We start from the raw sequence: 23610 nt of genomic DNA, 5'->3' as shown, positions 1-23610 counted from the left end.
TTAACCCCTATCAGATGGGTTTTGGGTGAAGTTTCTTCCATTCCGTGGGCAGCCTTTGTATCCTAGTCACTTTTTTCTTTGAAGTGCAGAAGCTTCTCAGTTTAATGTAGTACCTTAAAAAGTATTTTTAGCCAATTTAAGTTATATTGGTACATACATATTAATAGTAATAGTATCACAGTTTCAAAAATTATTTGGTGGGGAGTTACATATACAAAATGAGTAATGGGGCAAGGATTTTTCTAGAATAAGTTGCTAGAAATAGAATTGCCTCATTAAAAAACTTAGACTTGGGGCCGGGCGGTGGCGCTGGAGGTAAGGTGCCTGCCTTGCCTGCGCTAGCCTAGGACGGACCGCGGTTCGATCCCCCCGCATCCCATATGGTCCCCCAAGAAGCCAGGAGCAACTTCTGAGCGCATAGCCAGGAGTAACCCCTGAGCGTCACAGGGTGTGGCCCAAAAACCAAAAAAAAAAAAAAACTTATACTTTTGGGGCCGGAGTGATAACACAGTAGTAGGGCATTTGTCTTGCACACAGCTGACCCAGGATGGACCATGGTTCAGCCCCCTGGCATCCCATATGGTCCCCCAAGCCAGGAGCGATTTCTGAGTTCTTAGCCAGTAGTAACTCGAGAGTGTCACCAGGTGTGGCCCCAAAACCAAAATAAAATAAAATATAAAAAAGTTAGACTTGGAGCCAGAGACGATAGTACAGTGGTTAGAGCATTTGCTATGCATGCAGCCAACCCAAGTTTAATCCCAGCATTACATATGGTCCTCCTGCCAGGAGTGATTCCTGAGTGCAGAGCCAAAAATAATAACAAATCAAACAAAAAAAACAAAACTTCATCCTTGCATGCCTTGCATGCAGAAGGATGGTGGTTCGAATCTTGGCATCCGATAATGGTCCCCTGAGTCTGCCAGGAGTGATTTCTGAGTGTAGTAGAGCCAGGAGTAATCCTTGAGAGCTGCTGGGTGTGACCCAAAAATCCAAAAAAAAAAGTTAGACCTTTTTTTGTGTTCTCTTGGGGGTGTTGCCACATTTGAATGTGCACAAGGCTTTCTCCTGCTTAGGGATTATTCCTGGCATTGCCCAGGGTGTCATATGTGATACCAGGGATCATATCAGGATGAGGTATGCCGCTCCGCTCTCTTTGGTTCCAAAAGATCTACACCATTTCTTTTTTTTTTTTTTTTTTTTTTTTTTGCTTTTTGAGCCACACCCTGTGATACTCAGGGGTTATGCCTGGCTTTGCACTCAGAAATTACTTCTGGCTCAAGAGACCATGTGGGATGCTGGGAATTGAACCAAGGTCTGACCTGGATCTGCAATGTATGAGGAAAACCCCCTCTCGTTGTGCTATCGCAACTGCCCCAAGATCTACACCCTTTAACTGTTAATGTATTTGGTTTCATTTCTCACCAAAAAAGTTTATAGCAGTTTTCATCCAGCTATAACTATACTATTACCCAATTTTTGGTTTTGTTTTGTTTGGGGGCCATACCTTATGGTGTCCAGGGCTTGGTTCTGTGCTCAGGTATTACTCCTAACATTGCTCAAAGGATATGCGGTCCTGGGGATCAAGCCCAGCAACATAGCATGTAAGGCAAACTAGTTGTTCACTATTGCTCTGGCTCCCCTACCCTCTTTTTTTTAAGTGAAGTAAAGTTTTGTTTCTTGTTTGGTTTTTTGTTGTTTTTGGCTCTGCACTCAGGAATCACTCCTGGCAGGAGGACCATATGTGATGCTGGGATTAAACTTGGGTTGGCTGCATGCAAGGCAAATGCTCTACCCACTGTACTATCGTTCTGGCCCCAAAATAGTTTTGTTTACAGAAATAGAGAAAGCAAGTGAGTAAGCTTTAAGTACTCAGCTCAGCTCTTGTCTGTTGCTGAAAAAAAAGTTTTGTTCTTGGGCCACTCTGGGCCCCAAAACACCTGACTCAGGTTTAATCCTGGGACAAGAATTAAATTAAGGGCCCAGAGAGATAGCACAGCGGCGTTTGCCTTGAAAGCAGCCAATCCAGGACCTAAGGTGGTTGGTTCGAATCCCGGTGTCCCATATGGTCCCACGTGCCTGCTAGGAGCTATTTCTGAGCAGACAGCCAGGAGTAACCCCTGAGCACTGCCGGGTGTGGCCCAAAAACCAAAAAAAAAAAAAAAAAAAAAAAATTAGATTAATTAATTTCCTTGAGGTTTGAGGGATATTTGCTCTTCTTTTTGTATGGTCAACTTTGTTATTTTTGGCTTTTCATCTTGATACATCTGATGCATTCTTTAGCCTGTGTTGAAAGATTTTAAGTGCTTGCTGTATTTGTCAGTGTATTATTTCCTGGTGATGTCTAACCTCTGCTGAAATTGGGTTCTAGGCTCAGGAGAGATAATATAGGAGTTACAGTACTTGGTTTGCATCCTGCCTGCCCCAGTTCAAATCTCTGGTATCATGTCTGATTTCTTAAGCAATGACAGGGTCACTTTAAGCTTAGCACCTGGAATAGCCCCTGAGTGTTAGGGTATGGTCCAAAACTCAAAAAGAGAAAAAGGAAAGAGGGGCCGAGCTGTGGCACAGCGGTAGGATGTTTGCTTTGCAGATGGCAGACCTAGGACGGACCGTGGTTCTATCCCCCAGCATCCCATATGGTCCCCTGAGCCAGGAGCAATTTCTGAGTGCATAGCCAGGAAAATAACCTCTGAGCTCCGGGTATGGGCCAGAAACAAACAAACAATAAAAAGGAAGGAAAATAAAAGTTGAAGTGGTAATAATCACAAAAAAAGTTAAAAATATTAAAGATGTTTTTATGTTGCCAGAAACTTCATGTTTTTTTTTTGGGAGGGTTTTTATTTTGGGCCACACCTGGCGGTGCTCAGGGGTTACTCCTGGCTGTCTGCTCAGAAATAGCTCCTGGCAGGCACGGGGGACCATATGTGACACCAGGATTCAAACCAACCACCTTTGGTCCTGGATCGGCTGCTTGCAAGGCAAACACCGCTGTGTTCTCTCTCTGGGCCTGAAACTTCATGTTTTTATTCTGTCTTAACCAGATTCAGGATGGGTCTATGTTGCCAGAAACTTCATGTTTTTATTTTGTCTTGACCAGACAGGGTAAGATTCAGGGAACAGTATGGGAGGAGGGAGGGAAAGAGGGAGAGGGAGGGAGAGGGAGGGAGAGAGGGAGGGAGGGAGGGAGGAAGAAAGGGAGGGGGAGGGGAGGAAAGAAATATAGATAGAGAGGCAAAGAGAGAGAGGAGAAAAACCAGAGAGACAGAGGCAAAGAGAGAGGAGAGACACAGAGAGACTGAGAGGCAGAGAGAGGAGAGAAACAGAGAGAGCAAAGACGGGAGAGAAGTGAAACAGGCAAAGAGAGAGGAGAGAGGAGAGACAGAAGGGCAGAGAGAGAAAGTGAGAGTGAGAGAGAGAACACTTGTGCCATTTTTGGAAGATGGCATTTTTCTTTCTTTTCTTTTCTTTTTCTTTTTCTTTTTTCTTTTTTTTTTTTTTTTTTTTGGTTTTGGGCTACACCCGGTGGCACTCAGGGGTTACTCCTGGCTGTCTGCTCAGAAATAGCTCCTGGCAGGCACGGGGGACCATATGGGACACCGGGATTCGAACCAACCACCTTAGGTCCTGGATTGGCTGCTTGCAAGGCAAACGCCGCTGTGCTATCTCTCCAGGCCCCATTTTTCTTTTCCCTTTCCCCTCCTCTTTTGATTGACGAGGTATTGCAGGAAGTTGCATCAATTTCCAGTCCTGCCTATTTTTGAAGGGAAGCTATTGGTCATGAGCTTTGAGTTTTCCTTGCTGTTAAATCTGCCCTTATGGGACCAGTGAGATAGTATAGCAGGTACTCTTTTCCTTCTCTCTGGCCCTCAGTATTTTTTTTGTTGTTGTTGTTATTTTGGTGTTTTGGCCACACTTGGCAGCACTCAGTTATTCCTGGTTCTGTGCTCAGAAATCACTCCTAGCAGGCTCAGGGTATCATCTGGGATGCCAGGGATTGAACCTGGGAGGGCTACATGAAAGGCAAACACCCTATCTACTATGCTATCGCACCAGCCCCTTATTTTCTATTTTTGATCTTCCTTGCTCTGGATTTTTTTTTAAAATAACTTTATTCTCATCTTTTCCTTGGATTTTAGGGTTGTTTTTCTATTTTTGTGGGATATTTTGGGTGCCGGCACATCTGTTGATACTCAGGGTTTACTTTTGGCTCTGTACTCAGGGATTGCTCCCAGAGGTGCTCAGGGATCTGTATAGGGTGATAGGATAGAATATAGGTCAGCTGTATGCATGGCAAGTGCCCTGTCCATTTTAATGTCTCCTAACCCCGGATTTTAAGTGTTTTTACAATCAGCTTTTTAATTTTTTTTATCTTCTGTTTTTGTTTGTTTTATTATTTTTAGTCCTTACTTGGTAATGCTCAGGGTCTATTCCTGACTTAGTACTCAGGGAGTTACACTCGATGGTGTTTGAGGGACCAATAGTACCAACCAGAGATTAACCAGGTCTCCTGCATGCAAAGCATGAACTCTTTCGCTAGCCTGTGTTTGTGTGTTGTTGTTTTATTTTAAGTTTTAATTTCCCATCTTCTGTTGTTTCTGCAATACTGCGGTCATATATATTTAATGTGTTTTTCACACAGCCAATTGTTGTGCTCTCCAAGGATCACACACTTGAGTTGTGTTGATCACATTTATTTTTAGTTGCAGAGGTCACACACTTACTTGTTTGTGATGCTCCAAAGCCTTTGCTTGTGATCCTCAGCAGGCTTACAACTTTTGGTTGCTCTGATTGCACACACTTTTTTTTTTTTTTTGGGCCACACCCGGCAGTGCTCAGGGGTTACTCCTGGCTGTCTGCTCAGAAATAGCTCTTGGCAGGCACGGGGGACCATATGGGACACCGGGATTCGAACCAACCACCTTTGGTCCTGGATCGGCTGCTTGCAAGGCAAACACCACTGTGCTATCTCTCCGGGCCCTGCACACACTTTTTGTGTGGTGTGCTAGAGGTTGGATAGTGAACACTTGTTTTTGGTAAACAGCAAGCAGCATGGATGTCAACAGCAGAACCACTAGAATCATATTCCAACAGGTGGTGCTATTGCTGGGGATCAAACTCAGCCTCACCCCTAAAAGGCAAAAAAAATTTTTTTTTTTACCAGTGAGTCACATCCCAAATCCTCTTTTTGCTTTTTATATATGTTAGCTCTTTTAGTCTTTCCAGGATTTCTCCACGAAATTTTGTAGGTGGTGTTATAGAATCAGGATTTCAGAAATAAAGCCTGGACTAGTGCCAGAACCATAGTAGAGAGGGTATTCACCTTGCATGCACCAATCTAAATTTGATTCTCGGCACCCCATATGCTCCCTTGAGTCCTGCCAGGACTGATCTTTGAGCATAGAATGAATAAGCCCTGAGCACTGCCAGGTATAGCCCCAAATAGATAAAATGTTTAAAACCTGGTAGACTAGAAATATAGTCCAGACCAGACTTAAATTTTTTTTTTTTTTTTTTTTTTTTTTTTTGGTTTTTGGGCCACACCCGGCTGTGCTCAGGGGTTACTCCTGGCTGTCTGCTCAGAAATAGCTCCTGGCAGGCACGGGGGACCATATGGGACACCGGGTTTCGAACCAACCACCTTTGATCCTGGATCGGCTGCTTGCAAGGCAAACGCCGCTGTGCTATCTCTCCGGGCCCCAGACTTAAATTCTAAGAGCTCTCTCTAACTCTGTTTTTAGAATCCGTGTTTAGAGTAATTACTTACTCCGTAGCTCCTTCAGGGATTTTAGGGGAAGGAATAGTTTATGCCTGGAAAAGTGTCTGTCCTATTTTTAAATATCTCTATGGAGAAGCTTTCATCATGTGTGATACCAAATAAAGTATCTCTTTAAATTTCTATCCCCTAAGCAGCTATTCTCCCTTGAAATAGATGAGTAGCAAAATCTCCTACCTGGAAATCTTGACAGTACTATAGCCATTTCTCAGATTGATATCTCTCCTGCATAAGGCTAGAGAAAGTAGTTCAAGAACCCAAGTTGATCAATGGGTTGTAATCTCCTGTCTCAGAGAAAGATGAGCTTTTATCCTTAGAATACAATTTAAAATAAAAACTTCTAAATGTGATGTACGCATCTGCCTCTTTTGAGCCTTGCCGTCTTCTTCAGGCTCATTTCTCACACCTCTTTGTAAATACTAGCTTTGCTCTCTCAAGATTGCCTTGTTTCCTTTTGTGAAAACTTTCTTCGTAAGACTTTTCTTACCTGCACCTACTGACCATTAGGACAGATCAAGGAAGCTTTCCTAAGTTTCTCCCCCATATAGCCTCTTTTCTTTGTATTTTCTTTTCTCTTACTCCATAACAGCCCTTATCATACTATTTATTTATTTATTTATTTATTTATTTATTTATTTATTTATTTATTTATTTATTTTTGGGCCACACCTGGTGACGGTCAGGGATTATTCCTGGCTATACACTCAGAAATTGCTTCTGGCTTGGGGGACCATATGGGACACTGGGAAATGAAACACAGTCCATCCTGGTCAGCACGTACAAGGTAAGTGCCCTACCTCTTGCACCACCGCTCCTGCCCTCTTTTTTTTTTTGTCTTTTTTTAACCACACCCAGCTATGCTCAGGGGCTATTCCTAGCTTTGCTCAGGACGCCTTCCTGTCATGCTTAGGGGGCCATGTGGGATGCCGGTGATCGAACTCAGGTCAAGCGCGTGCAAGGCAAGCACCCTACCCGCTGTTCTATCGCTCCAGCCCCACTCTTGCCCTCTTATCATACTATTTAGACTGAAAATTTTTAGGTTTTATTTATTTTTGAATTTCTCAATCCTGTAATGTCCAACAGTGCTCAGTTAAATGATTGACTTGACTCTTGCTGAGAAGCAGAAATCTTAGGAAAGAAGACATAATTCCTAGGTGCTAGGAGTGCTGTCCTGAGAAGAGGAAATATATTTACTTGAGGCTAAGGCTTCTCTGAAGGCCTAGAGTTGGAATTAAAGGCAGAAGGGTCAGAAAGAAAGATATCGCGCATGTTAGCAACTGAACCATTTGCCAGGGCCGGAGAGATAGCATGGAGGTAAGGTATTTGCCTTGCATGCAGAAGGTCCGTGGTTCAAATCCCGTAGCCTGCCAGGAGCAACACCTGTGTGCTGCTGGGTGTGACCCAAAAACAAAAACAAACAAGGGGTGTGGTTGGAGGAAGCTGCCAGCCTAGTTTCTGCCCAGTAGTATATGTAGTCTTGCCTGACCACAGGCATTTCATAGATTATACTTACTTATTGGGCCTGGATGAACCATCTTTCAGAACTAAAGGTGACAGCCATGCCTTTCTGTAGTCTTCTTCAGACCTAACAGCTGAGAGCCTTCAGTGGTTCTCTATGTAACTGGTTTTCCAGACCCCATAGTAATCCTGGTCATGGTTATTTATACCGTGTGGCCCTAAAACCTGATTCCAGGGCCCCAACTATGTGTAAAAGTAGGAATAGTTGAACTGCTGTGTCCTCTCTCCTGCTTTCTATTTGACTTAGCTTTTGCAGCAACAGCCTGTTGATCTCTATTCCCTAGTGATTCTCAGTGAACTGAAACCCTTAGATCTGTTTCACATGAGCTGCTATTAAAACACTTTTTCCACACTTGATACTTGAGTAGTTGGATAAGTTTCATCATATGACTTTGAGGCTTTATTTCAGCTTTAGTGTGTATAAGTTAGTGCTAAAAATCTAAAAACAAGTGTAAAATCACCCACGCGCCATATCTCTAAGCACAGGTGAATGAATCTGAATCAGGGTCACACAAGAAATAATCCATACCAGGCTGAGGGTGAAACACGTGTTGTGGTCTGGCAGTTTTCTACCTAGTATGGAGCTCCTCCTGCCTCCCAGAACTACCTTTATTGAGTATAGGGACTACCCCTGGGTGCAGCAGTAAACTCACCCAGGTTTACAAGTAAGACATTCTCTGTTTGGGGGTAAATCCAAGTTGTAAACAAACATACAAAGAAACCAGGGATGAACTTTGTTTTGGGTAAAATAAGGTGTAACCCAACAAGCAAGTCTATTAATTTTGGATTTTCCTTTTCTGTGTTCACTGCTTTTCTTGCTCCACCCCTTTTTGTGCCATATTGAACCAAATGTGTCTTCTTAGTATTGCCACCAGATGGCACCAGAGCTCATTTTATTTAAGAATGGTTGTAACCGGGGCTGGAGCAATGGCACAGGTGGTAGGGCGTTTGCCTTGCACGTGCTAACCTAGGATGGACCACGGTTCGATCCCCTGGCATCCCATATGGTCCCCCAAGCCGGGACTGATTTCTGAGCACCATAGCCAGGAGTAACCCCTGAACATCACTGGGTGTGACCCAAAAACCAAAAAAAAAAAAAAAAAAAGAATGGATATAACTGTTTACCAAATGAGTCCTTAGTGCTTTCTTTGAAAGTCTAAAGCCAGGGTTTGATTGATTCCCCCCCCCCACTCTTTCTCTCTCCTTATAAAAAAAAAGCTTCAGTTTCAGCTTACAGAACAGGAGTGATAATTCAGAGACTGTCGGGTGCTTGCCTTGCTTGATACCAATTCCTGACATCCCATCTGGTCCCTGAGCGTCCACCATTAGGAGTAATTACTGAGTCAGGAGTTACCCCTGACCATTGCCAGGTGTGACTCAAAATTTTAAAAAGAAGCTTCAACTTAGTTGCAATGTAGCTAACCCAGTTTCAATCCCCAGCATCCCATATGGTCCCCCAAGTCTGCCAGGAGTGATTTCTGAGTGCAAAGCCAGGAGAAATCCCTGAGTGTTGCTGGATGTGGCCCAAAAACCTAAACAAAAAAACCCCTTCACTTAATAAGTGAAATACTAATATATTATATAATAGCAACATTTATAAAGAATTGCTCAGGAAAGTTGTAACTTTTCCAGTGATAGGCTAGTTAATTTGGGTCTTCTGCTCCGTGCCAGCACTGGGTTCTCACTGCAGAAGCTGCTTTCTGAAAAGAATTTGGTTTTGTTTTGTTTTTGGGTCACATCTGCCGGCGCTCGGGTTACTCCTGACTCTGCACTCAGAAATTGCTTCTGGCAGTCCTGATGAACCATATGGGGTGCCGGGAATCAAACCAGGGTCTGTCTTGGTTTGGCCGTATGCAAGGCCACTGTGCTATCCCTCTGGCCTTAATTTATCATACTTTTCATGCACATTCCAACACCACACTCGCTGCCATAAAACCTGCTTTCCTCTACCAGTGTCCCAAACCTCTTCTTGTGTCCTGCTACCCTTTGTATTAGCTCAGCTTTATAGACAAAATCTTAAGTTAGAAGTTGGCTTTTGGGGGCTGGAGTGGTGGCGCAGGCTGTAGGGTGTTTGCCTTGCATGTGTTCGATCCCCCAGCATCCCATATGGTCCCTCAAGCCAGGAGCGATTTCTGAGCGAATAGCAAGGAGTAACCTGAGTATCACTGGGTGTGCCCCCCCCCCCAAAAAAAAATAAAAAGTTGGCTTTCAGAGAAGGCAGAGTACTTGACCTCGTACACAGTCAACCTAGGTTCAGTCCCTAGCATGCCAGTTCCCCAAGACCCACCAGGAGTGGTCACTGAGCACAGAGCCAGGAATAAACCCTGAGCACAACTGATGTGGCCCAAGGAACAAACAGAATAACTTGACTTTTAAGCTTTCTTAATAGGGAGTACTTAGTTACCTGAGAATGGTCTTCCATTTTTGGTTTGTGTCTTTAGGTCATTTATTTGAATGGACATTGAAATTGTGGATCTGGAGTGATAGTACATTTAGGTAAATGGCAGCAAAGCAGAGGTATTTGCCTTGTACAGGATTGACCCGGCTTTGATCCCTTGAACCACCCTGAGTCCTGCTAGGAATGATCCCTGAGCATAGAGCCAGGAGTCTGTCCTAAGAGCTACTAGATGTAGCCTTTGTTCAAAATTTCTTGTTAATATCCCTAGACTTTTCACTTAATATGATAGTTTCATCCAAGTTGCAGAAAACTGAAAGTTTTAAGGTTTTCCTTTTTTTGGGGAGGGGGCACACCAACTATGCCCAGGACTTACTCCCCATATATTGTAGAATGTCACCAGAGCATTATTTGCGTACTAGTTTAGTTTGTGAGTATATCCTGCTGTTCTTATGTTCTTTGTGTTTGTTAGGTCTGAATGTTTTAAAATGCTGTCTGTATTCTGGGGTCGGAGCAATAGGACAACAGTAGGGCATTTGCCTTGCACGCAGCCAACCCCGGATGAACTCAAGTTGGATTCCCGGCATCCCATATAGTCCCCCTAGCCTGCCAGGAGCGACTTCTGAGCACAGAGCCAGGAGTAATTCCTGAGTGCTACTGGGTGTGACCCAAAAACAAATCAAAAGAATTAAAAAAAAAACTGGGGGACTGGAGAGATAGCACAGCGGTAAGGCATTTGACTTGCACACAGCTGATTCAAACAGAAGGTTTTTCAAATCCCGGCATCCCATATGGTCCCCCTAGCCTGCCAGGAGCGACATCTGAGTGCAAAGCCAGGAGTAACCCCTGAGAGCTGCTGGGTGTGACCCAAAAACCAAAAAACTGTATTCAAATATGCCCTATGGGGGGTAAGGGACTGGTTGTTTCTGTTGTCAAATTGGTGCTCAAGCAACACTGGCCAACTGGAGTTGCAGGAGCAGCAGAGAACATATGGAACCCCAAGCTCAAAAACAGTGTGTTTCTTACTGTTCATATTTTCTTCTCACACATGTTCTTGTCACTTTCTAGAGCTGAGGCTTTTTTTCTTGTCATAGTAGTTTGTTGGACAGTAAACAGTCAGGGAAGCTCTCAGTGTGGTAGCCACTGGTCCTGTTTGACCATTGAAGCCATGAAATGCAAGGCAAGTGCCCTACGAGCTGTATTATCTTGTAAAATAAATCCCAATGTTGTGAAATCACCCTACACTTTAATGTGGACATGTCTGAAGAAGTTATGGGTAGCCACTGAGGATTGGCTACCAGTCAGGAGAGAATTGTAGAGTCAGTGTCCTTTCTCTCCTTGTACCAACTTTCCAGGTTGGGAAGGTGGAGTGAGATCCACTTGTCTTTTACATATCAAAGAGATAAGTTTAAAGAAAAGAGGAAGATGGGGGAAGGCCTTTGTTTTGGATTAATAGCTGGGTGTCTTTTTTGTTTGTATGTGGTTTTGGGTCATACCACCCACGCTCAGGGGGTTACTCCTGGCTCTGCACTCAGAAATCGCCCTTGGCAGGCTCTGGGGATTATATGGGATGCTGGGAATCTAACCTGAGTCCATCCAGGATTGTCCATGTGCAAGACAAATGCCCTACCTCTGTGCTATCACTCCAGTCCAGCCCCTCTTACCTTTTTTAAATGTTGCTACTATGATTCTTAAAATTACTTATGTAGCTCGCACTGCATTTTGTTTGGAAATGTCAGTTTAAAAGTCCCTGGTGGAAAAACCTTGGGTTTTATCGAACATAATATAGAAGAAAATATCTATATTACTTTAGTAAACGAATGATTTCCTCTTTCAGGAACCCTTCCCCCATTTAAAAAATGTTCTTTCAGCTACAGTGGGTAGAGCATTTGCCTTGCATGTAGCCAGCTTAGGTTTGATCCTGGGCATTTAGTATGGTCCCTGAAGTCCACCAGAAGTAAGTGCAGAGCCAGGAGTAACACCTGAGCCCTGCCTGGTCTGGTACAGTCCTCCCAAACCACCCCCCCCACACACACACACACATAATTCTTTCATTTTGTTTGAAGACATCAAAAAAATCTTCCACTAAGTACTGACATTAAAAAAAAAAAGAAAAGAAAAGAAAGAGCATTTCTTCCCTGAAAATGATACCAGTGAAAACTGAGTGGTTAGATGAGGAGATTAGAGCAACTCTGGGAAGATCAAGGGATCACTGCAAACTTCTCTCTCTCTCTCTTTTTTTTTTTTTTTTTTTGGTTTTTGGGTCACACCCGGCAGTGCTCAGGGGTTACACCTGCCTCCATGCTCAGAAATTGCTCCTGGCAGGCTCAGGGGACCATATAGGATGCCAATGACCTTCTGCATGAAAGGCAAACACTTCACCTCCATGCTATCTCTCCAGCCCCAGCAAACTTCTTTTTTAAATTAATACTCACTTGCCTTTGCCATGCAGTGCTATAGGATTTTGGATATATAATTTTGTACCTCATGTATAATCTTACCACCACGACCCCATCCCTATTTTTTTCTCCCACACATCCCATCCTCTTTTTTTCTGTTAATAACATTATGATTTTCGTAGACTCTAGGGGTTAGTTTTATTTTTCGCTTCATTTTTTTTTTTTTTTTTTTTTTTTTTTGGTTTTTGGGCCACACCCGGCGGTGCTCAGGGATTACTCCTGGCTGTTTGCTCAGAAATAGCTTCTGGCAGGCACGGGGGACCATATGGGACACCGGGATTTGAACAAACCACCTTAGGTCCTGGATTGGCTGCTTGCAAGGCAAACACCGCTGTGCTATCTCTCCGGGCCCTATTTTTCGCTTCTTTGTTTGCTATTCTGCATGAATGAAATTTATTTTTCTTACCTGTTCCAGTTAGCACAGTTGCTTCAGAATTCATCCATTTTTGGCCCCAAAAGTATGATTTACCTGTTTCTGGTGGCAGAATATTTGTACCTAGGTTATTTGTGATGGGCATTTCAGTTTATTCCTTGTTTTTTTGCCAAGCCTCAGAATTGTTTTTTATTTAGAATTCTGCACCTAACAAGTGCTAGGCAAAGATCTAAAGGATCAGAGCATAAACAGGCCTTTATAAAATGTACTTTTAAAAACTAGTTTGTCCCTCTTCTATGTAATAATAGTCTTGCTTTGATATCATTTATCTAAAAGACTGAGGATCTGTCGTGTGTCGGCATTTCCTAGCACAGAGGAAACAAATAAAGCTAGGTCTCATTACTCCCTAAGAGTTAAATTCCAGGGAAAACAAATTTGACTATAGTTTTATACATTCAGTTAGTTCCTTAATGTTGGTAGAAAATCAAGTAGAAAATTAGGAGCACCAGAAAGTTCTGTCACCTCCTGCCTGGTAAGAAGAAAGTTCCATAGTGCCTTAGCTGGGAGACTGTCTGGCCGAGAAGCTGGTGGGAACGATGTTTCAGCCCAAACAGGGATGCTGACTAACAGCCTGACTGCTGGCAGAGATGGCAACTGAAATGGTACCTGATGTAGAACACTTGAGTGTCACTTGGGTGTCGGGATCATAATAGGGAAGTCACATGCAAGGCTGTTGCAGAAGCCATGCCAGGTGAAGGAGAGATTGGAAGGGAGCCCAGAATGCAGGGGGACTAAAAACATGGTTGATAGGTCAGGGCAAGCACTCGCAGGGGTGGGGCACATGTCTGGCATGCACAAGGCCCCAGCACCATGTCGCCCCCCTGCATCCTGTTTACCATGAGGAGGCTGCTCCCCGAAAGGTGGTGATTGCAGCCTCTCCTGAGCAAGAGGCAGGTAGCAAGGGCTTCCACAGAAAGGAAAGGGGGTGAGGGCAAAAGAAGGGAGGAGGTATACTTGAACCCAGGCATCTGACTTCAGTCACTAATGAAGGTGCCTTGGTGAAAAATAGGAAATTCAGGAGAGGTCCAGGCCAGAGCAGAAGATGCAGGTAGCCCCTGGACTGTGGGCAGGGCTGTGAGGGAGCCGACTGGGACTGAGTACTTGTGTTTGTGTTTCAGATGGTGACCCTCTTTCAGATGTGGGTTGTTCCCCTCTATTTCACAGTGAAGCTGCACTGGTGGAGGTTCCTAGTGATCTGGATCTTGTTTTCTACTGTCACAGCCTTTGTCACCTTCCGAGCCACCAGAAAACCTCTAGTACAGACCACCCCCAGGTGAGAGTTTAGGTAGTGGGGTAAGGTTAGGTTTCCTGAAGCTAATGGGTTGGCATATACGGGAAGAGGGTGGGTATGGACCAAATACTGCATTTATGGTTAGACCCAGTGATTTGGCACACTGTCCTACCAAAACAAGCTGATTGGAAGCTTAGTTCACCCTCCATTCACAGCTTAAAAACTCAAATATTTCCTCTGGTTTACCTTAGGGTTTATATAAAAGTCTTCATTAAATTTAAGCAAAATAATTAAGCAAGTTCTAGTGATCTTGTCTCATAAATGTTATTTCCTCCTGGGAGCTCTTTTCTGATCTCCAGTTTTGCATATATTAGGGTCCTATGGTTTTCTTTCATCAAAATTTATATAATTTGTGGGGCTGGAGCAGTGGTACAAGTGGTAGGGTGTTTGCCTTGCATGTGGCTAACCTGGGAAAGTCCGTGGTTCGATTTCCCGATGTCTCATATGGTCCCCCAAGCCAGGAGGGATTTCTGAGCGCGTAGCCAGGAGTAACTCCTTAATGTCACTGGTTATGCCCCCAAAAGCAAAAAAATTATATGATTTGTAACTAAGTATTACTTTTGAGTGTCTGTGTGCCCCCACCCCCACTGAATTGTGACTGTGATCAGGAACCACATTCATCTTACTGATGTATATGGGGGCTTTACTATGGGGCCTGTCACATAGTAACCTATTGAAAGTTTCTGTTACGTGAAAGACTTGTAGTAAACTTTCCAGCAGGCAGCACTTCCTTTTTGGGTCACAAAGCAGCCGTTGCCTGAGTAATTCTGTGTACCTTTAGCCAAATGCATTTCTCAGGTGATCCTCCCTGCTAGCTTGGAGATCTTCAACATCTTGACTGGACTAGGGCAAAAAAATAAAAAGGGAGAAGGGTTCTCATTCATTCAATAAGCATCTGCTAGATGCCAGGCCCTGTGCTGAGTTCTGGGGATACAAAGCTGGATAAGGCATGGCGCCTGCCCTTAAGGAGTGCCCCATGGTAGAATCCAGATATACATTAGTAAGTACAATTAATGTGGTTCCTGATCTCAAACCTTTACATCACAACTACTGCAAGGGCATGGGGCTTTCCTGGCCATCTCAATAGTGATCCCAAGAAAAAGTGTAATGAAAATTAAGAGCTACTAAGTAACAAGGAGTCAGAGCATATACAGCAGGTAGGGAGTTTCCCTTGCATCCTGCTGGGTTCTATCTTTTACATCCTACATGATCCTCTGAGCACTGCCAGTAGTAATTTTTAGTGCAGAACCAGGACAAACAACTGAGTACTGCCAGGTGTGGCTCAAACTGCCCTCTCACTCCGAGAAAGTACCAGCCAGGATTAGCTTCTAGTTAAGATGATTCTAAATAATATACATGAGCAAATTTTGAAAATACTACCAGCATTTGAAGTGCTTCACAATTTCAAGGCAGTTTCCTAAATTTAAGAAATTTATTTTCTAAACATCCACCCACATTTTATTCATGCTGCTTTATTCATTTTATTCATACTGGGAAATGGGTCCCGTACGATTTAGTGAGGAAGATAGTATAGTTTCCCCAGTTTTACAAATAAACTTGTCTCAGAGACAAGATTTGTCTTATTTGGGGTTACTAGGTCATGAAACTCATTTTGGATTTCTTTTCTTTCCTCTTTCTTTCTTTCTTTCTTTCTTTCTTTCTTTCTTTCTTTCTTTCTTTCTTTCTTTCTTTCTTTCTTTCTTTCTTTCTTTCTTTCTTTCTTTCTTTCTTTCTTTCTTTCTTTCTTCCTTCCTTCTTCCTTCCTTCCTTCCTTCCTTCCTTCCTTCCTTCCTTTCCTTCCTCCCTCCCTCCCCCTTCCCTCCCTCCCTCCCTCCTTCCCTCCCTCCTTCCTTCCTTCCTTCCTTCCTTCCTTCCTTCCTTCCTTCCTTCCTTCCTTCCTTCCTTCCTTCCTTCCTTCCTCCCTCCCTCCCTCCCTCCCTCCCTCCCTCCCTCCTTCCTTCCTTCCTTCCTTCCTTCCTTCCTTCCTTCCTTCCTTCCTTCCTTCCTTCCTTCCTTCCTTCCTTCCTTCCTTCCTTCCTTCCTTCCTTCCTCCCTCCTTCCTTCCCTCCCTCCCTCCCTCCTTCCTTCCCTCCCTCCCTCCCCCCCTCCCTCCCTCCTCCCTCCCTCCCTCCCTCCCTCCCTCCCTCCCTCCCTCCCTCCCTCCTTCCTTCCTTCCTTCCTTCCTTCCTTCCTTCCTTCCTTCCTTCCTTCCTTCCTTCCTTCCTTCCTTCCTTCCGTTTTTGGGTCACACCTGGCAGCGCTCAGGGGTTACTCCTGGCTCTACGCTCAGAAATCACTCCTGCCAGGCTCAGGGGACCATATGGGGTACCAGGATTCAAACCACCGTCCTGCATGCAAGGCAAACACCCTACCTCCATGCTATCTCTCCGGCCTCATTTTGAATTCTACCTAAAATTTCACTTATGTGCCAGTGTTGTCACTCTCTTGTAATTAGTGCATAACTGGGGAACAGAGCTTTATGTAGTCATTGAGGGAGACACTGCAGGTGTTCAGGGCTCTTCCTGCTCTGGAGAAGCTGCTACTTCTTGCTTTGCCAAATAGGAAGGCTCCAGTAGGAGCCTTACGTTTTCCTCAGGAGCCTAGCAGGGTGGGCAGAGACTGGTTATTCCTCAGACACCAGACAGGCATATCCTCATTGTATGGTAAAATAACTAAATTGCTTCTTAATTTTTATTGTAGATGGAATAGAGGCTCTTAATATCAGGGCTGTTTTCATGACATTTCAGAGCCTCTGGTGCCTTCATTCAACTGTCTTTTTTTCCAGCTTAGCTGGAAAGCAAGCAATTTTATGCTGCTTTTTCCTGACTCTGAGAGAGAAGGACATCGCAAGAAACCTATCTCTCCACCCCACCCACACCCCACACACACATCCACACTAGATCCAAAGCAGGAAGGTATTTCTTTGTGTGCCTCTCTCCATCTTCCTTCACTGTTGGGAGGGAGGGCAGGCGAACTTCACAAAGGAACTTATATCATTACAGGCTGTGAATGGGAGCTAATCAGTTTTCAGGCTAACTGTAGCAAGGTATCCAAAAAAGGCCTCTATCTGTTTCAGTTTGGGTTCATCATTCCTTGAATTTTCTTTGCTGACAAGAACAATTTGGTTTGGCTATGAATGTGGCTCAGTGGTAGAGCATTTGCCTTGCATGTGTGACTTGATCCCTGGTGTACCACAACATAATAACCAAACCCCTCCCCCCCACAACTAGGCTTGCTTTTCTGTTCCTTCTGAAGATAGTGAAGCTATGAAGTTGTTAGTTTTTAATTCCTTATTCAGGTAATGTGGAATTGAGATACCATGGCTGTGTAAGGTCACTGTTCAGGTTCCCTTTTCTTCCTTGGTTTGAGACCAGGCAAATGCCAGATATATGGAGATGTTCCTGCAATTAAGGGATTTTCCAGCTTTGTTTAGTAATTGAAGATAACTAGTAAGTCTGATGCCCCAGTTTAATAGTGTGGGAAGCTGGTGCTCCATATACTGCTGGAACAGAGTTTTTGTGTTGGCTAAGCTTACATTCTCTTCTTTCTCCAGGTTGGTTTATAAATGGTTCCTACTGATCTATAAAATCAGCTACGCCAATGGCATTGTTGGCTACATGGTTGTCATGTTTACCCTCTTTGGTCTGAATTTACTATTCAAGTAAGTACTTTTCACTTCTAATTTTGCTGGCTTTTGGGAGAAGAAACTAGTTCCTTCCTTCCTGCAGCAAGTCCAGAAGACACATGGCACCATAATGGGTGGACCCTCTGTGAATTGTTGTGAAAGGAATGAATATATCTGACTATGTACAAAGTCAAAATCCTAGACCATTGGTTTATATATAAAGATGTATATATGTCTGTGTATACATATATTTAAATTTTGTGCCACACCTTGTGATGCTCAAGGATTACTCCTGGCTTGCCACTCAGAAATTACTCCTGACAGGCTCGGAGGAACATATGGGATGCCAGGGATGGAACCTAGGTTGGCTGTATGCAAGGCAAATGTCCTACCTCCTGTGCTATTGCTCTAGTCCCCATTGGTCCTATTTTTTAATTTTTCTTATCATAGAGAATACTCCAGCTAACTTATATTCTACCATCCTAACAAAACCATTTTCCTTGCCCACATATGCACTATTTATTGCATCTGAGCAGTCTTTTGTTCAGCAGACTAATTGCTGATAATCTATGTTCTGTGGACCAGATTGGCCTTCTACCTCTTACAAAGTAAAATGTACTGGAATGCAGTCACATTCATTTGCCTATTATTGTTACCCATACTGAATGTAGTGAAACAGCTGACCTGACAATTATGACAGAGACTCTATAAGATATTAAAACCTGAAATAATTACTATCTAGTTCTTTATACAAAAAAAGCTTGCCAATCCCTGAATAGAATTTATCTGAAAGACTTTGGCTACATCTGTCAACAGATTCACCTAGAAGAATCTAGGTGAATCTAGGTGGGGCTGAAATGTAAAAGTGACAGAAGGGATGGGGTTGGGAGCCCTAGTCCTAAGTCTCTGTCTCTCTTAGTGTCTTTCTGTCTCTCTATCTCTCTCCTTCACTCCCTCCCTCTCTCCTTCTCTTACCCTCTCCTTCCTTATCCCCCCTCCTTCGCTCTCTGCTCTTCTTCCTCTTTCTCCAAGTAGTATAAATTTGGTTTTAAGACTGTGCCCCTTCAGAACAGTAGCACGGTGGAAAGAGTGTTTGCCTTATATGTCCTGACCTGAGTTCAATCCCCAGCACCTCCTGAACCTACCAGGAGTGATTTTCTGAGCACAGAGCCAGGAGTGACCCTTGAGTACCACTGGGTGTGGCCCAAAAACCTAAAAAAAAAAAAAAAAAAGTGTGCCCCCTGAACATAGCTAGAAATAACTCAGGTGCTACTAGGTATAGCCCTCTCCCAAGAGACTCACCTGGTTAGTGCATGTGCTATGAACAGGTCATATGTGTCATGGAGAAGATAATATTGTCTGTAACTTGGCTGCTATTCCAACTTTATTACATTCCTAAGGAAACAGTTTTTGAAAATTTGCAGGGCCAGAGTGATGGTGCAACAGGAAGGTGATTTCCTTGTACTCAGCCAACCTGGGTTCAGTCTCAGCATTGCATAGAGTCCCTGAACACTGTCAGGAATAAATCCTTCAGGGGCCGGAGTCATAGCACAAGGCCAATTTGGGACAGACCCAGTTCAGTTCCTGGTATCCCATATGGTCCTCTGAGTCTGCCAGGAGGGGCAGGGAGGAGAGGAATAAGCCCTGGGGATGGCTGGGTGTGGCCCAAAAACCAGAAAAGAAAGAAAGTTGACTCTACTGTTGGGTACTTTGGTCTTTTCTATTTAGTGCATTTAGATGAAACATTCTCTGCCTCCATAGGATGCACAGTTCACTTACCAGGCTGAATCTGGTTGGTCTTTGCACTTAGTCCGGGCTATGGTTTTATAGTGAGGGCTATGAGCTTTTTAAGAGATTTTAATTAATGTATACAATGCCTCCTGATATTCCCCCACACACACACACATTATTTGGGGCATGGCAGAAGTAGGAAATTCTGGTCTCTGCAACTGAAGAGCATTGTGCATGAATGTAGCAGAGGAGGGTGGAGATCAAGGTTCATGGCTGAAATCTTGGTGGCGATGACTGGATTGTATCCTAAGTTTAGTACACTGTTCTGAGGTACCTACACTAGATTTTTTTAAAATATGGGCATACCCGGGGCCGGAGATATAGCATGGAGGTAAGGCGTTTACCTCTCATGCAGGAGGTCAGTGGTTTGAATTCCAGTGTCCCATATGGTCCCCTGAGCCTGCCAGGAGCGATTTCTGAGCGTAGAGCCAGGAGTAACCCCTGAGCACTGCTGGGTGTGACACAAAAACCAAAAAAAAACAAAAACAAAACAAAACATGGGCATACCCAGCATTATTGAGGATTGAAGGGAGAGGAAGTGTTTAGCTTCTTCCTGCATTGCTTGTCGAGTTCAGGCTCTTATCCAGTAGTGTTCAGGGCTACACCTTGTAGGATCATTGCTGTTCTGGGGATTGAACTCGTGGCCTCCTACTTACGAGGCATGTCTAAATCATTTGAGTTCGATCTTTGGCCACCTAAGCTAGGCATTACTATTCAAATTTAAATTCATGCTAGGACCTTAGATACAGCTCAAGGCTTAAGGCACACACTTTTAAAAATATATATATATATATTCTTTAATTATAGTCTTTCCAAGTCCCCTTTTCTCCATCAGTTAAGCTGCCTAAAGACACCTTACTGCATATGGTGGCTCTCAAACTAAGGCAGAAGGAACATACTTTTTATGTGCTAGGTCCCCAGTGTGATCCCTGACACTACGTACTTGACTCATCCTAAGCACTGTTGGGCTTAGCAACTCTGTACACCATCAGGCCTTGGAACTGAACCAACAGTTCAGTTGGTTCTGTTGGCAAAATATCACCAGGATTGCCCATGTCTTCTGAGGACTACTTAGGACATCCTCCTGCAATAAAAAAAGAAAATAATAATAATAATTTTTCTTAAATATGTAGGCAAGAATTTTTTTGTTTGTTTGGTTTTTGGGTCACACCCGGCAGCGCTCAGGGGTTCCTCCTGGCTTCATGCTTAGAAATCGCTCCTGGCAGACTCGGGGGACCATATGGGATGCCGGGATTTGAACCGATGAACTTCTGCATGAAAGGCAAATGCCTTACCTCCATGCTATCTCTCCGGCCCCAAGAGAATTTTTTTAAACTGAAAGGGTGAAGTCCTGCTTACTATAGTGAGAATACATCCTTGAAATTCTTTCTTCAGGGCTGGTACAAGCTGAAAGAAGCATCACTGACATTTATAGAAATTCATCAAATCCAGAATCCTGTCTGAGAAAACCAAGATACTTCCTCATGCTTAAAAAGTCAGAATTTCCCTTTATGTTTTGAAGATAGTTATTTTATGATCAAGATTCTTTTTTATATACTTTTTAAGGAGAAAAACAGAATTAGGGATCTTGAATGTTCAGGCCAGAGGGATAGTACAGTGATAGTACAGCAGGTAGTGTATCTTGCACACAGCTTCCATCTCCATATGATTCCCCAAGTACTGCCAAGAGTAATTCCTGAGTACAGACTCAGAAGTATTCCTTCAGTACTGCCCAGTGTGTACAAAATGAACAAAAAATAATCTTGATTGTTTTTTTTTCTATTGCTCAAGTTATTTGGTGTAAGACTGTGTTATTTAGTTATTAGGTTAACTATTATAAAGTTGATGATTGTTGTAAACTAAAATTTACACCTCTAAAATAGTTATTGGTACAACTGCTTTAACTTTGCATCTATGATAAACTACGTTCAAGGTTGTAAGTTGGGGCGGGAGCAGTGGCGCCAGCAGTAAGGCAGAGTCTACCTTGTCTGCTCTAGCCTAGAAAGGACCATGGTTCAATCCCCCGGTGTCCATAAGGTCCCCCCAAGCCAGGAGCGATTTCTGAGCACATAGCCAAGAGTAACCCCTGAGCATAACCAGGTGTGGGCCCCCCAAAAAAATAAAAGTTTGTAAGTTATTGGTCCATGAAAATCTCTGGATATGAAGGACAACATCTTTTTTTTTTTTTTTTGGTTTTTGGGCCACACCCTGTGACGCTCAGGGGTTACTCCTGGCTATGCGCTCAGAAGTTGCTCCTGGCTTCTTGGGGGACCATATGGGACGCCAGGGGATCGAACCGTGGTCCGTCCTAGGCTAGCGCAGGCAAGGCAGGAACCTTACCTCCAGCGCCACCACCCGGCCCCGGACAACATCTTTGTTCTTAGTAAATAGATTTGGATACAACACAAATATCTATAGATACATCAAAATTTTTATGGTAACTAATCCCTTATTTGCTAGTTTTTCCCCCTAAAGCTGTAATTGGGCAACTTTTTTTCTATAAAGGGACAATTTTGGTTTGGTTTGATTTGGTTTGGTTTGGTCACAGCTGGTGATGCTTAGGGGTTACTCCTGGCTCTGCACTCATGAATCACTCCTGGCAGTCCTCAGGGACCACATGGGATGCTACGAGTTGAACCTGGATAGGTTGCGTGCAAACAAGTGTCCTACTCACTTTACTATCTCTATCCCTAGCTGGGGCCAATTATTTTAGACTCTGTGGGACAAAGGCAGAATCTATGGTATCATAAATGTCTTTTCATTATCCCAGTATTGGTCCAAGCGGGCTGTCAAGATGGTGGGCAAATTTTTTTTTTTTTTTTTTGGCTTTTGGGCCACGCCCGGTGATGCTCAGGGGTTACTCCTGGCTGTCTGTTCAGAAATAGTTCCTGGCAGGCACGGGGGTCCATATGGGACACCGGGATTTGAACCAACCACCTTTGGTCCTGGATCGGCTGCTTGCAAGGCAAACACCGCTGTGCTATCTCTCCAGGCCCATGGGCAAATTTTTATACTCCAATTACATTGAGATGAGAACATTCTCAGAACGATGGATTTTTTTGTTTTGTTTTTGTTTTTGGGCCACACCCAGTGATGCTTATGGCTTACTCCTGGCTATGCGCTCAGAATCACTCCTGGCTCAGGGTACCATATGGAACGCCGGGGAATTGAACCGCGGTCCATCCTAGGCTAGTGCGCACAAGGCAGATGCCTTATTGCTTTAGCCACCACTCCGGCTGGCTTCATTTCTTAAAGTTAGTTTTGAACCAAACTCAACTCGACTTGGACTATCCCCAGATCTGTGCTTGGGAATAACTCCTGGCAGTATTCAAGAAACCAGGGGGTGCCCAGGCCTCTGACATGTAATTCAGCCCATTGAGCTGCCTCTCCAGCCCCTACGTACGATTACTTTTACTGTCATCCTCCAGAGCTTTCCTTTTGGAGTGCTCAACTCTTTCAACTCAAGCAGCTGGCTGGGAGACAACTTACTTGCCAGTTGCTAGACTGAAATTCCACTGCATGGGGTCTAGCAACTGCCAACTGTGGAATGAATCTTAACACAGATGCCAACCTCTGTGGACCATAGTCAATTACAAAGCAACTACTAGCTGGGAAAGGTAGACACCTTGATCAGAGTGAAGAATAAGGACAAAAGGGGACTCCCTGGTTTGGGCCTTCTTTACAGTGCTTGTCTTTTCAAGTAGTGTCTGTGAATCACAAATACAGACAGCTGATCGGATTTTTTTTTTTTTGTGTGTGGTTTTTGGGTCACACCCGGGAGTGCTCAGGGGTTATTCCTGGCTGTCTGTTCAGAAATTGCTCTTGGCAGGCACAGGGGACCATATGGGACGCCGGGATTCGAACCAATGACCCGCATGAAAGGCAAATGCCTTACCTCCATGCTATCTCTTCGGCCCCAGCTGATCAGATTTTATCTTCAATTGTTAATACTTGGCTCTAGACCTTGAACCAAGTATCTATGCATGTCTCAGAGTAATCTAAAGTAGTTGTGTCTTAGGACAATCTTTACAGGCTGTGCTGCTTCTCTGACAGGATCAAACCAGAAGATGCCATGGACTTTGGCATTTCACTCCTCTTCTATGGCCTTTACTATGGAGTCCTGGAGCGGGACTTTGCCGAAATGTGTGCAGACTACATGGCATCTACCATTGGGGTAAGTACCCACGCCCTTAATACTGACTTCTGCCAACGCTAAAGAATGCTGGACAGTATCACTTTTTTGGTTTGTTTTATTTTAGGGATACATTTGGCAGTTCTCAGATTACTCCTGGCTCTGAGCTCGGAAATAACTTAAAGGCTCAGGG

The 23610-nt window shown here is 43.9% G+C and overlaps 1 protein-coding gene across 2 annotated transcripts in view; it reads left to right on the top strand.

Moving 5' to 3' along the window:
• RNF121 (ring finger protein 121) overlaps positions 1–23610 on the top strand; it is a 59002-nt gene that overhangs the window by 13137 nt on the left and 22255 nt on the right. For both annotated transcript variants that reach the window (XM_049780419.1, XM_049780418.1), the window contains exons 3-5: positions 13697–13851; positions 17423–17530; positions 23339–23459. In XM_049780419.1, coding sequence (XP_049636376.1) covers positions 13697–13851; positions 17423–17530; positions 23339–23459 — 384 coding nt within the window. The remainder of the gene's footprint in view (positions 1–13696; positions 13852–17422; positions 17531–23338; positions 23460–23610) is intronic.

The sequence above is a fragment of the Suncus etruscus genome, chromosome 9 (assembly GCF_024139225.1).
Source record: "Suncus etruscus isolate mSunEtr1 chromosome 9, mSunEtr1.pri.cur, whole genome shotgun sequence".
In the NCBI taxonomy this organism is placed as follows: domain Eukaryota; kingdom Metazoa; phylum Chordata; class Mammalia; order Eulipotyphla; family Soricidae; genus Suncus; species Suncus etruscus.
This window is presented reverse-complemented; position numbering and strand designations above follow the sequence as displayed.